Source organism: Anarrhichthys ocellatus, unplaced genomic scaffold, assembly GCF_004355925.1.
Source record: "Anarrhichthys ocellatus isolate YVR2014 unplaced genomic scaffold, GSC_Weel_1.0 scaffold1116, whole genome shotgun sequence".
Lineage (NCBI taxonomy): Eukaryota > Metazoa > Chordata > Actinopteri > Perciformes > Anarhichadidae > Anarrhichthys > Anarrhichthys ocellatus.
The window spans coordinates 1-13,453 of record NW_022281090.1 but is presented as its reverse complement, the minus strand read 5'-3'; the positions used below and the strand labels follow the sequence as shown (position 1 = coordinate 13,453).

The following is a 13,453-nucleotide window of genomic DNA, read 5'->3' as shown; positions in this document are numbered from 1 at the left end:
GTTTTTATTATTAGGTTCAAACCCCACTGATGTTTTTATTATTAGGGCCCGAGCACCGACGTAGTCGGAGCGGAGGACCTATTGCTCTTCTAGTTTATTGTTATTATTCTGCGTGTTTCGTTGCAAAAAGGAGGTGCTTGCGATACTGGAAATTTTTTTTAATTATTTTTTTGCGAAAATTGCAGTCTGATTGGGGTGTCCAGCTGTGGTGTGAAATATTGGCTCGATAGCGCCCCCTATTGAGTAGCCCCAACATTGGGTTTCACCTAGCTGTATGAAGTTTGGTACGTGTAATGGTGTAATGTGATGGGACGTACAAAAAATCCTCTAGGAGTTATTCACTAAACCAAACAGGAAGTCGGCCATTTTGAATTTGATGACGTTTTTTGACCGTTTCAAGGCGCCGTACTTCAACGAACTCCTCCTAGAGATTTGACCCGATGGACTTCAGATCAAAAAGTTATCGTACTATGTATCCGTGGTGTCAAAGAAACACCATTCGCCACGAAACAGGAAGTTGTTGTAACTCGGCTGTACATTGTAAGTAAGCAAGTAAGTAAAATGTATTTATAAAGCGCTTTTTGCAGACATAAGTCACAAAGTGCTTAACAGGGCAGAATTACAAACATAAAAAACACAATGTGACCATAGGGCCAATAATTTACATACACACAGAAAATACAAAATGAAAACATGGTTTAAAAGCAGGTCTAGGACACGGGTTTTACCCAAACGCCAGTCTAAAGAGGTGAGTTTTGAGCTGATTTCTGAATGAGTTCACAGAATCTGCAAAGCGTAGAGGTGCAGGCAGAGCATTCCACAGCCTTGGTGCTACTGCCTCAAAAGTTCAGTCACCATGTGTCTTAAGGGGAGTGCGTGGGACAGACAGAAGACCTAAAACGTTTGACCTGAGAGTGCGGGCGGGTGAATAGGGGTGAAGTAGATCAGCTACATATGTAGGAGCCTGACCGTGTAGTGCTCTGTAATAGGGTTGCACGGTATATCGATACTAAAAAGGTACCGCGGTACCTGTACGTTAAAAACGATACGATTTTGCATATTTTTAGTATCGATACTTTATTAAAATAGCGTGTGATCAGAGCGCACTCGCTGTTCCGCTCCCTGTCATGCTGCCTGCAGGCATTGACTGCAAGGGGGCGGGGCTGCCCAGCGCTCACACAGCAACCTACAGAGACCCGTTTGCAAAAAGTGTTTCAAAGCCACACAGACAAAGGGAGGCAATATGTATAACATGGCAAAGCACCTTTCAGACAGACACCCCGAACTTTTCAAATTCAAAGAACGACAGGTAAGCAAATGTGATTATAAACATGAACACCCCGAATCTCCCATATACAGCCTAACAGGAGTAGCCTTAGCCGAGTTTGACGACAAGCCTATATGATCATGAGGTCACAAACTCACAATGCACACAAAAGTGTACTAAATGAAACACAATTGATGCAAAATGGCAACATGCTGGTGGAGCCTGAGGGTGGATGTTGAGCTAATTATTTTTATTTTTAGTTAAGGAAAAATAATTATTCCATGAATTAAGATAAAATATGAAGTGAAAATATCAAACTCACTATGCAAGTAAATGAAGCATTGTTTATCCACCCACTCCCACAGACAGTCAGACAGATGCCAGCAGAGTCAGCAGCAACACAGAGACAGAGTTCCCTTCAGCTGTGTTTGAAAGCCAGTGGAAATATGAGAGAGGCTCAAAAGATGCGAAGAGGTTAAACATTAATATTAATGCCATTTGTTAAGTGTTCAAAAAGCTGGGCAGGAACAAGCTGGTAAGAAAGGGAACCGTACAGATGTTTTATTTATTACTATTATAGATAAATATACCAGTATCGTATTTGTGGTATTGTATCGAATTCTGGTATCGTATCATAAGTATCGGGTATCATGATACTTATGGCAGGTATCGTATCGAAGTCATAATTTTGGTATCGTGACAACCCTACTAAATGAGAGTGAGATTTTTAAAGTGTATCCTAAATGCTACAGGGAGCCAGTGGAGAGATCTGAGTACGGGGGTGATGTGAGACCGTCGATTTGTCCTGGTGAGTAATCTGGCAGCAGCGTTTTGGATTACCTGCAAACGGTTAGGAGCAGATACACTGAGTGATGAGAAAAGTGTGTTACAGTAGTCGATGCGTGAAGAGATAAAGACGTGTATGATCATCTCTTGTTCAGGTGTTGATACTACAGATCTCAATTTACTGATATTTCTTAGGTGGAAGAAACATGATCTGGACAGCTGCTTAACATGGGGGTCAAACGACATGGATCAATCAAATAAAATCCCTAGATTGCGCAGGTTGCAATGGGCAGCAGAGGAGAGTGGACCAATACTCTGCTTGATCATAGGGACAAACTCATCCGGTGCAATAACTAGAACCTCCGTCTTAGTGTCGTTAAGTTGTGACCAGTTTTCTGCCATCCAGTCTCTGATGGCATTGACACAGTCCAGGAGCCTAGTTAATGTGAATGCCTCGCTGGGTTTGAATGACAGATGGAGTTGGATATCATCTGCATATAAATGATAGGCAACATTGTAACTTTTTATAATCGGTCCCAAAGGTAACAAGTAAAGGGAAAATAACAGAGGCCCCAGAACCGAGCCCTGCGGTACGCCACAAGACAGTGGAGAGGTAACAGACACAAAGTCACCCACAGAGACATTAAAAGTTCTGTCAGTGAGGTAAGATGTAAACCAGTCTAACACTATACCACAGTGGCGGACCGTGCATTTTATACCTGGGCCTTCACTGCTGTCCTGCAGCTGAAATACCACCTTATAACCACATGATGGCGTCACAGCTATTATTCATTTTTAAGGCTGTAACTATGTACATCTTCGTATTAAACCGTTCGGTACGAGTCGTTTGAATAATGTTAGAGCATTTAGAAAATGCAAAAGCCTAAATTCAGGAAAATATAATGTTCTCAGCTGGTCTGGCTGTGGGATCCACCGTCATTCCTTAATGACAAGCCGCGACCCAAAGAGATTATCATAGGATTTTACTTTCACAACTTGAATGTTGACCGTACTGCTCTGCAGTGTCTTTCCTCGTCTCAGTCCTCTGTGTCATGGTGCAGCTCAGTCAGTCAGAATGCATTTTGATTGGCTGAGCTGCATCACGTGATGTGATTCACTACCCATCAGCCTCTGCTGGCTGTTAAGTTTTGTTTCACGATAGTCACGTGCTCGCCCACTGACCAATCACAGCACACTCTGCACCTAGCGGGAAAGCTACACACGGACACTGAGCGGCATGTAATGCTGACGTCATTATAGGCTGGTGCGCAGGCTCTGATAGTCAAAGAATACGCCCAACATGTCAAACTAAAGATCTGATTGGTTGAACACTATGACAATCAACAATATCGTCCCCATTCACTTTAATCTGCACTGGCTGCAGGTAAGACTCTGCAGGCCTCTGCCTCTGTTCTTACCTAGCGACACAGGGGTGAAATCTGATTGGATAAAAGCTCTACTTAAAACAAGCTGCACTGGAAGCAGAGCAACTGAGGAAGACAGTAGCTGTGCAATGAGAAAATAAGATAATGGGAAAAATATTTTTATAAATTACAATACATGTAGTGTATTTAAGAAAAATTATTAAATTATAAAATAGATATAGCTTTGTGATTCTGTTTAGGCCAGCAGAGAAGGCCTTGCAGGCCCTGACGGCCCGCCACTGCTATACCAGATATGCCAAACCAATCACGTAGCCTCTTAATCAGGATGTTATGGTCTACAGTGTCGAATGCAGAACTGAGGTCCAGAAGTACTAACACAGAGCAGTCACCTGCATCAGAACACATGAGAATGTCATTTGAAACCCTCAGGAGAGCGGTTTCAGTAGAGTGTTGTCTGCGAAACCCAGACTGGAACTTGTACATGTTGTGCCTCTCCAGTGCAGCAGTAAGTTGGTTGGCCACCACTTTCTCTAAGATTTTGGACAGGAAAGGCAGTTTTGATTTGTGCCTGTAGTTCATAGGCAATGCCGGATCTAAGTTGGGTTTCTTTAATATAGGCTGGATAGTGGCATGTTTAAAATAGGACGGGACAATTCCTGTAGACAATGAGGAATTAACAATAGATGTTACTGCAGGGAACAATAATTAGCAGAACTTTCTTAAATGGAGAGGATGGTATAACATCCAGAGGGCAAGATGATGGCTTTATTTTGTTAATTAAGTCCATCAGGTGTTGAAGGCTGATAGGCTGGAAAGAGTCAAGAACAGCAGGAGATTGCGAGGAGCTACATGTACATGAACAGATCCCAGGCTGAATACCAGACCTAATAGCTAGTATCTTATCAATAAAATAGGTAAGGAACTTGTTACAATCATCAACAGAACAACATGGTAATGTAAAGACAGATGGTGAAACAATTCTATTAATTGTGTCAAACAAAATCTTGGGATTTCTTTTTGAGGAAGAGATTAAGTTGGCAAAATAAGCAGTTCTAGCTTCCTTTACTCCAGCATTAAAAGAAACTCTGAGGTCTTTGAGATATGAGCGATGCACTTCTAGCCCAGTGGCTTTCCATAGCCGCTCTGTCCTGCGACACTTCCGTCTCAGGCTGCAGACAGCGTCTGTCATCCACGGAGAAGTGTTGTAGGCAGCCTTGGTCCTTTCCTTTAGAGGTGCCACTTTATCCAGCAAAGTGGTGCAATGTTCATTAAAAGACTGTATTAAGAGTTCAACATCATTGGGATTTGTGTTAATATCACAGCAGAAGTGCATTGAGAACTGATCAGCTGTACTCTGAGTAATAATGCGGGAGTGGAATGTTCGTTTCAGACACAAGGGGTCAGCATTTACAGCAAGATCAAAGAAAATACATTTATGGTCACTGATCAGTAGGTCCTCACAACGTGTATGATCAATATCAAGACCCAGGGAGAACACAAGGTCCAAGGTGTGACCACCCCTGTGAGTGGTGCCAGAGACATGTTGCGTGAAATTAAAAGATTCAGTAGTATTAAGAAACTCAGTGGCTGTACAATCTGTGGCATCATTGATATGCAGATTAAAATCACCAACCAGAAGCACTTTGTCTAGCTTGATAATAGAGGCCAGAAAGTCTGTGAACTCTGATAAGAACTGACCTGCAGGACCTGGAGGTCGATAAATTAAAACACAGTAAAATGGCTTTAGCCGACCCACTTTAGTCAGCTGTCGTTCAAAAGTAGTATAAGATTCTGTGCTCCCCAATTGGCAGGAAAACTGATTCTTCCAGACCACGGCGAGACCTCCACCGCGGCCTGTCAAACGCGGTGTCCCAACATAAGAACAGTCCACATTCCATATTCCGTTGCCAGGTCTCAGTCAGAAATAAAAAAGCCAAATTATGACTTGTGAACAAGTCATTTAAAATGTGAGCCTTGTTTGCTACAGAGCGTGCATTAATCAGACACATTTTAATGGGGGAAGATACTGTGTCGTCATCAGCACAGGAAGCTTTGGGGGTATGTGGAATACAACGGATCACTCGTGCAACACCTTGAGCCCGACCATAACAAGGGCGTGAGCGCGAGTGTGTGATTCTGACGGGAATGTTCATAGGTCGTGGAGTGGAATCTAATCTGCTCCAAATCGCTCATATGTCATAACATCCTGACCCGGAACACATCTATAAGACAATTTAGAATCATAGTAATAGCGCCACTAGTGGCGACAGGAAGTTATAGGTTGTGTACTTTGACATCCTGCTCCTCACAGATTAATCAGATCCCTCTCAAATGTTGTCAGAAAAGCCTTAAGACCTTGATAATGCTTCATTGTGAAGATTGTAAAAAGTTGTTGAAGGGCGGCGACGTGGCGGTTCGGCGAATTTCAATCCTTCGCCATGAAGAAATAAACTGATGTAACTCGACTCCACATCATCAGATCTTTACCAGATTTCACATGTTTGATTAGACTCCAGTCCTGAAGACATCTGCAGGTCAATTTTGAATCATAGTCACAGCGCCACCTACTGGTAACAGGAAGTTAAAGTCTTTATACTTTGGCTTGTTTCTCTTAGTAGGTAAATCAGATCAACATCAAATTAGTTCCACACAAATATAAGAAGTTCATAATGCCAGTTCATGAAGCTTTTGATGTTTCGTGGAACGCCGTTGCCGTGGCGACGCAGTGTTCGTCGTGAAAAACGAAGGTGCTTTTGAGAGGCTACAAATGCTCAAAACATAAGAAAACTTGCCACACATTTAAAATCCTGAATGTAGTTATCTAATGTGATTTTAATGCTTCAGAGTGGCAAGTCGGCTCGATAGCGCCCCCTACAATATTTCGACGATGCAGCCCTCGCAGCACGTTTCACCTAGATGTTTAACATTTGGTAAGCAGGTGTATCACATCTAAACTTAAAAAAGTATGGGACCATGCTCAAAACCCAACCGGAAGTCAGCCATTTTTAATTTTGTATGAATTTCTCATGTTTTTTTCCCATTTCCAGGTGCTCTACTTTAACGAACTCCTCCTAGGGAATTAATCAGATCAGCTTAGAATTTGGTCAGAACAATCTAAAGACCTTAGTGATTAAAAGTTACTAAAAGCTTGAGGTTTCATTGGACAATATGGACGTGGTGTGGCGGCCATTTTACATGGTTCGCCATCATCCATCAAGCTGTTGCAACTCAACTGTACTTTGTCAAAACTGTCACAAACTTGACATGCTTGTTGACTGTCATGGCTTTAGGACTTCTGCATGCCAATATTAACTCATAGTCATAGCGCCACCTACTGATAAGCACGGACGTAAGCAGGATTCTGTATTTACAGCGGCCCAAACACTGAACTTATTGAAATGGTTTTTGGGCACACCATGAGAAAAAGACTTCTCTGATCTAAATATGTGCAAACTAAGATGCTTGGAGAGCAAACGTTAGATAACAGTGGATTTTCAAACCATGTCAGTGGGCATTAGTATAAATGATCTGTCCAGAGCTTCTTCATGACAATCAGGTTAAACGTTACAATGAATGCTTCACACTACAATCTAAAGTTACAGAAGAACTTAAAATGAAAACAGTGTTAAATTAAAGTGTTCAAGTAACAGCAAATGTGTTAACTTTCATGTAAGTCCAAATACAATCAGCAGGACACTGCAGGGAGTTGAACCCCATCCCAGTAAACTCCCACTGATGTTTTCATTATTATTATACATATATATTAATTATGCTTCATGATGAATCAACATGCGAGTCTCTTATTTAAACGATAACTGATCTTTAATCGGTCTGTTTCTTCTTGTTGTCATAGAGTCAGCTGTCTCCGCTCCTCCTTCGTCCACTTCAACCACCCGACCTCACTTGACCTCTGACCAGCAGGTCTGAACACAACCATAGTCTATGACATCACATCTTGAGCTCACTGTGATTAGACCAGCGGTCAGCTCTTTGACACACAGAACCAATCAGATCATCCAGTAGTGCCTTGTCATCTTACCCACCAACCAATCAGGATCCAGGAGGCAGAGGGGGCAGGGCATGTGATAACTGAGACGATGGAGACAACATGAACGTTGTGAAGCTTTTACCTTCAACATTTTATTACAGTGAATCCACGTTATCAATCACTTTGACTGAGCTCGTTATTATCATTTAAAGTGATTGTTTTTAAAGAGATAGACCACAATGATGTCACTGAACATCATCTGTGGACTGAACACCAAGCTACAGGGCTGGGTTCTCCACAGTTCTCCTACAAACAGGATCCAGACTTTACTCAGTCAAAGGACAGAAGAGTTGAAAGTTGGTCCAGACTCATGACGGCAGTGACCCAGAGACTCCCTGATACCAGACCTGGGTCAAGACTCAAATCCATTATGACCCCTGAAACCATGCGTGCCCGATGTAGACCACCAGTCAGTCCAGCTCACCTGAGCAGCCGGCCAATCAGAACCTCCGGTCTGTCGTGGACATGTTGGACCAGGATGAAGCAGAACCTTTTAAACCTTCAATTTGCCAAACAGGAACACTGTGGACACTTTGAGTTTCTTCTGGGAGACTTTTGTACTAAAACATATTTATTTTTTCTATAAACTGTAGTTGATGTTTGATTTAAAAACAGGAAGTGATCAATTCTGACGAGCAGACGTCCTGAACCAATCAGGTGGTCGGTCTGACGAAGACTCTGCTGCGACAAATGTATCAGTCGATGAAGACAAGCTGTGTTGTCTGTCTCCCTGTCTGTCCCTCTATCTGTCTGTCCCGCTATCTGTCTGTCTGCAAGTTTGAGTTCATGTCAAGAAAAAAACAGTTTACTTTAAACCAGTAGACTATCGTCTTTAGGGACCAAACACAGTGAAGACATCGATGTGGTTTTGGTAACAAAGTAATTCAAAGTCTCTCTCACATGTTTATATAAAATTTATTAAATATCAGATGAGACGAGTTCACTCTGAAGCCTTAACTCACAACTTTTATCAAATAAAACTCATTCTCACATTTGTACTGCGTCTGTTTCATTTCATCGTGAATCTAGAGTCTTCAGTTTCAAGACGCCATTTTGGGATCTTGGTGGTTTTTGTTTTTTAACATTTGATAGACCAAATCAATCTAATAATCAAATAACCCATTAATAATCTAATAGGTGGTCTTTGTGATGGAGGTGGTCCACCTCTGTTATTGATATTAGTGAAGGTGTACTCAGGTACTATCTGTTCAGGTACTCTGTACACTACCTGTTCAGGTACTCTGTTCTCTACCTGCTCAGGTACTCTGTTCACTACCTGTTCAGGTACTCTGTTCTCTACCTGCTCAGGTACTCTGTTCACTACCTATATTATACTACAAGTGTACTGTGTGTTTTTATATTTTAAAAGGGAAAATCATTTAAAATGCTTTTTGTTGGTAATTATTTTTAAAATATAAACCAAAAGTTATTATTATGAATAAAATCAGGTTATGTTTTTATCCTATTTTAGTTTGTCCAGCAGGATCACCTTTGACCTCTTCATGCTGAACTGGTCTCTTGTGGTCTTTGAGCTGCTGTGACGTCTGTCAATATTTGAACTGTGGTCAACGATCAGCTGGAGTCCATTTTACCTCTGACATCAACCGTCTGTCCTCACAGGAGACCGTTAGAGACAACAAGAGACAGATAGACAGACATGCTGCTGGTCTGGACTCTCACTCTGCTCACCTGCTCTGAACTGATCCAATGTACAGGTGAGACGGACCGATGTATTAGTACTGCAGTACAGTGCAGAGTATTGTTTGATCAGTACTCACCAGGACTTCGGTCCCCCCCCTCAGTGATCCTGGACCGGTCCTCGGCGGTTCAGGTCCTGTTCTCGTCCTCCAGGAGGAGACGAGCCAACTCCTTCCTGGAGGAGGTGTTACCTGGAGACCTGGAGAGGGAGTGTCAGGAGGAGGTCTGCTCTCAGGAGGAGGCCGCCGAGATCTTTCAGACCAGAGAGAAGACGGTAAGGAGGACCGCTGTGGTCCAATCTGAGGCCCGGGACCCCACAGGGGCCACTGAAAACAGACTACATGGTGATATGACTTCTGGAGGACAGTTTGTGTTCTAAACAACATCAGAGGTCAACACACTGTACACAGAAGTACTCCCAGTACTGTACTAACTCTGAGTTTCTGGTTCCACAGCTGGAGTTCTGGTACAAATACACAAGTGAGTATATTCATCATCAAAATGATGTAAAAAAACGCTCCTAATATTCAGACTGAGGATCGGTCTTCACTGAACTGATCCAGATCCTCATGTGACCTTGCCGATCTGGATTCATGTGGTCCTGCTGATCCTTTATTTAAACCTGATCTGATCTTAAGGTACTTTTACAATATTTGACAAAACGGTCTCACCACAGGGTCCAGTAGCTGTTAGCAGCTGTTCAGGAGCTTTCAATCACTCCACATGATCTTCAATCTGCTCAGAGGTAGTCATGGTGCGTTCGAGTGTCTCTGCTCTGTGTCGTAGATCTGAACCAGGTAGTCATGGTGCGTTCGAGTGTCTCTGCTCTGTGTCGTAGATCTGAACCAGGTAGTCATGGTGCGTTCGAGTGTCTCTGCTCTGTGTCGTAGATCTGAACCCTTGTAGGACCAGCCCCTGTCTGAATGGAGGATTGTGCTCTCTGGACGAAGGAGACTTCTTGTGTCTTTGTCCTCCTCAGTTCCACGGAAAGACGTGCGACTCAGGTAACCATGGTTATATATATATATGATGTATATATATACATATATCTATATATTAGTGCTGGGCAAGTTAACGTGTTATTATCGCGTTAACGCATAAATTAATTAACGACGACAATTATTTTATCGTGCGTTAACGCAGTTTTTTTATTATTATTATTATTTTGAAAGTCCGTTGCTCACTGGCTCTGAATACACACACAGACGGACCATGGGTCACAGGAGGGGCGGGATGTTGTGTCAGTATTGGCTTGGGATGGGCGTCATCACGCGTCTCAACCAATGAGAGCATTTGGGGTGGCCCTAAGACTGCTGCAGTGCTCACATGAACCGGGAACTCTTACATGGACATTTTCATTAAAATCTCTTCCAGACGGCGGAGTTGATAGACCAAAGCTATTTGTATCCACTGCAAAGGCGAATTTTCTTATCACCGGAGTGCTTCGAGTCTGAAATATCACTTAAATGCAATACACACCGTTAATGCAGCAAATCACCCAAACAAACAGTGGCGGAAGTCTTCAGACTACGTTTATGCAGCGTGTGGGAGAAGTAGAGATAAACTAAAGCAACACAAGCTAACAGATGCTACAGAGAAGTGGAGACAAACTGCAGGTTAGTGTTGTGGAAGATGTCAGTCTGAGGAACTTTCTCAAGGTGCGTTCACGTTGCGTTTGGTGTGAAAGCACCTTTAGGATCCCAACGAATGATGTCACGTATGAGCCTCAAGACGCACCGTCACCAGAAGAACACACGAGTTGTATTAAAGGAGAGGACGACTAAAGCGACGGCGTTACAACGTGCAGCAGCTGTTGCTCTCACTGGAGACTACTGGACATCGCTGGGTTACAGCATTATGTTGATGAACAGTAGAGCTGCATTCTATATCATTCTATATATCTATCTATCTATCTATCTATCTATATATATATCTATATATATATCTATATATATATCTATATATATATCTATATATATATCTATCTATCTATATATCTATATATATATCTATCTATCTATCTATCTATCTATCTATCTATCTATCTATCTATCTATCTATCTATATCTATATCTATATCTAGATATAGATATAGATATATACAGAAGGAGTCAACGTTTCAAATTAATAACAGAAACAGAGTTTTCTGTGGTTACTATGGCAACAAAGTGTGAACAAATGAATCTTGTCTGTAGCGGTGGTGGAGTGTCACTATAGAAACGGCGGCTGCATGCAGTACTGCAGAGATCAGCGGGGGGGCGCTGGAGTCCAGTGTGGCTGCGCTGATGGATTCAGACTGGAGGAGGACGGACAAAGCTGCTCCAAGACAGGTAACACTCATAGAACCCAGGTTATAACAGTTACTGCCTCACAGGGTGTAGTGTACCTCACGGTAAGTAGTGTACCTCACAGTGTTTAGTATACCTCACGGTGTTTACTATACCTCACGGTGTTTAGTGTACCCCACGGTGTTTAGTATACCTCACGGTGTTTAGTGTACCTCGCTGTGTTTAGTGTACCTCGCTGTGTTTAGTGTACCTCGCGGTGTTTAGTGTACCTCGCGGTGTTTAGTATTCCTCACTGTGTTTACTGTACCTCGCGGTGTTTACTGTACCTCGCGGTGTTTAGTGTACCTTGCGGTGTTTACTGTACCTCGGGGTGTTTACTGTACCTCGCGGTGTGTAGTAACCTCACTGTGTGTAGTAACCTCACTGTATGTAGTAACCTCACTGTGTTTAGTAACCTCACGGTGTTGAGTAAGCTCACGGTGTTTAGTGTACTGTTGCGTTAACTCTCTTCAGCAAATACCCCCGGTGGGCTTTTCTATCAAGTTATCAGATGTCAAGTATGACACGAGAGCCTCGGCCGGTCTGTTTTAGGCCTCTCGTCTTCAGTAGACGATCTAGTTACACCAGGATATTGCCGCCTCCCGCCCCCTAGATTCCTTACTACGGTTCATCAATGTTGGGCAACGATTTCAAGGAGGATTTTTTGTTCAGGGGTCCGGTTAACGTAGGTTCACTTCGCCGAGTCAAGTAGACGATTTAACTACTCTGAGGCAGGTAGTACCTGTGGGTGGACTTCCCCACTTTGAACAGCCTTGTTATTTTATTTTATATCGTTTTAATGTCTATCACCAGTCTCAAGTTTTATCGGAAGAATACACAGTCACCTTCACGTCACAGGAAGATGCCCCGTCTTAAAGCTGTGTCAGCGGGGGGTTCACTCGGAGCACAAAAATGTAGTCAAAGACAAAGGTTGGATTTCTCTATTTCCCTTGAGTGGGGATATCAGAGTAGTTTTATTTCCTTTACAGGCTTATACAACAATCAAGCAAGTGAGCAAGCAGATATATTTATGTACTGTCCCGAAGGTTACGCTATTATGTCATGTTCCGTAGGTTTATGCTATGAGTTCATGTCCCGTCTAATGATTATAATGTTCTATGAGTTCATGTCCCGTCTAATGATTAGAATGTTTAATATTTCAGCTAAGGATTATTATGCTAAATGCTCCATGTCCAGAGTGTATATTTCTCTCTGTGAGGAGCGTAAATCTAAGTGTTGACCTGTATAGGGGTCCCTTGTAAAAGAGAGCCAGCTGAGTTGTCTCTGTGAGACAGCGCCGGCTGTGTGCTAAGTGTTGCTGCTACTGAGCGAAGACTGACTGTTCTCTTCTGAAGAGCGAAAACTGAGTTTTCTCTGAGAAGAGACAAAAAACAAGTTTCCTGCGGGTTGTCTCTGTGAGAGCGCAAACTGAGTGTTAAGTGTCCCTGTTAAAGAGCGGAGAAGAAGCATCAGAGTGAGACCAGAGTCTTCAGTATTTATGGGTTCTATTCTCCCTCCCACATGATATGACAGTTAGGTTGTGACAGTTGTTGGGACGTTCTATTTCTGATTTCAGGAAGAGGCCCTGTGTGTACGTTATGCCCTTCTTAGGTCTTTTTTGTTTATGCTAACGGGAAGCAGCCAGCAGCATACATTTTGTCCTAGTTCAGTCTTTATGTCTCTGATCTGTGTGTGTGCTAAGTATTAATGCATGTATATTTGCAAGCGAGCACAATATGATAATGTGTTTACAATTTGTATACGTTTTTCTCAACAGTACCTCACGGTGTTTAGTGTACCTTACGGTGTTTAGTGTACCTCACGGTGTTTAGCGTACCTCACTGTGTGTAGCGTACCTCACTGCGTGTAGCGTACCTCGCGGTGTTTAGTATTCCTCACGGTGTTTAGTGTACCTCACGGTGTTTAGTGTACCTCACGGTGT

The 13,453-nt window shown here is 42.7% G+C and overlaps 1 protein-coding gene across 3 annotated transcripts; it reads left to right on the top strand.

The window, feature by feature from the left end:
- Positions 1-212: 212 nt before the first annotated feature.
- On the top strand, positions 213-13,407 carry LOC116377312 (coagulation factor X-like). 3 transcript variants are annotated; one of them, XM_031838926.1, is made up of 6 exons: positions 213-540; positions 9,107-9,201; positions 9,289-9,458; positions 9,640-9,664; positions 10,075-10,188; positions 11,380-13,407. In XM_031838926.1, the coding sequence occupies exons 2-6, from the start codon at positions 9,144-9,146 to the stop codon at positions 11,601-11,603; spliced, it is 591 nt and encodes a 196-aa protein (XP_031694786.1). In that variant the 5' UTR covers positions 213-540; positions 9,107-9,143; the 3' UTR covers positions 11,604-13,407. The 3 variants fall into 3 exon arrangements, 2 of the variants coding, with proteins under 2 accessions (XP_031694786.1, XP_031694785.1); XR_004212195.1 differs by lacking the exon at positions 213-540 and having other exon boundaries at positions 8,877-9,201; positions 9,640-9,929; positions 9,982-10,188; XM_031838925.1 differs by lacking the exon at positions 213-540 and having other exon boundaries at positions 8,877-9,201.
- The last annotated feature ends 46 nt before the right edge of the window (positions 13,408-13,453 follow it).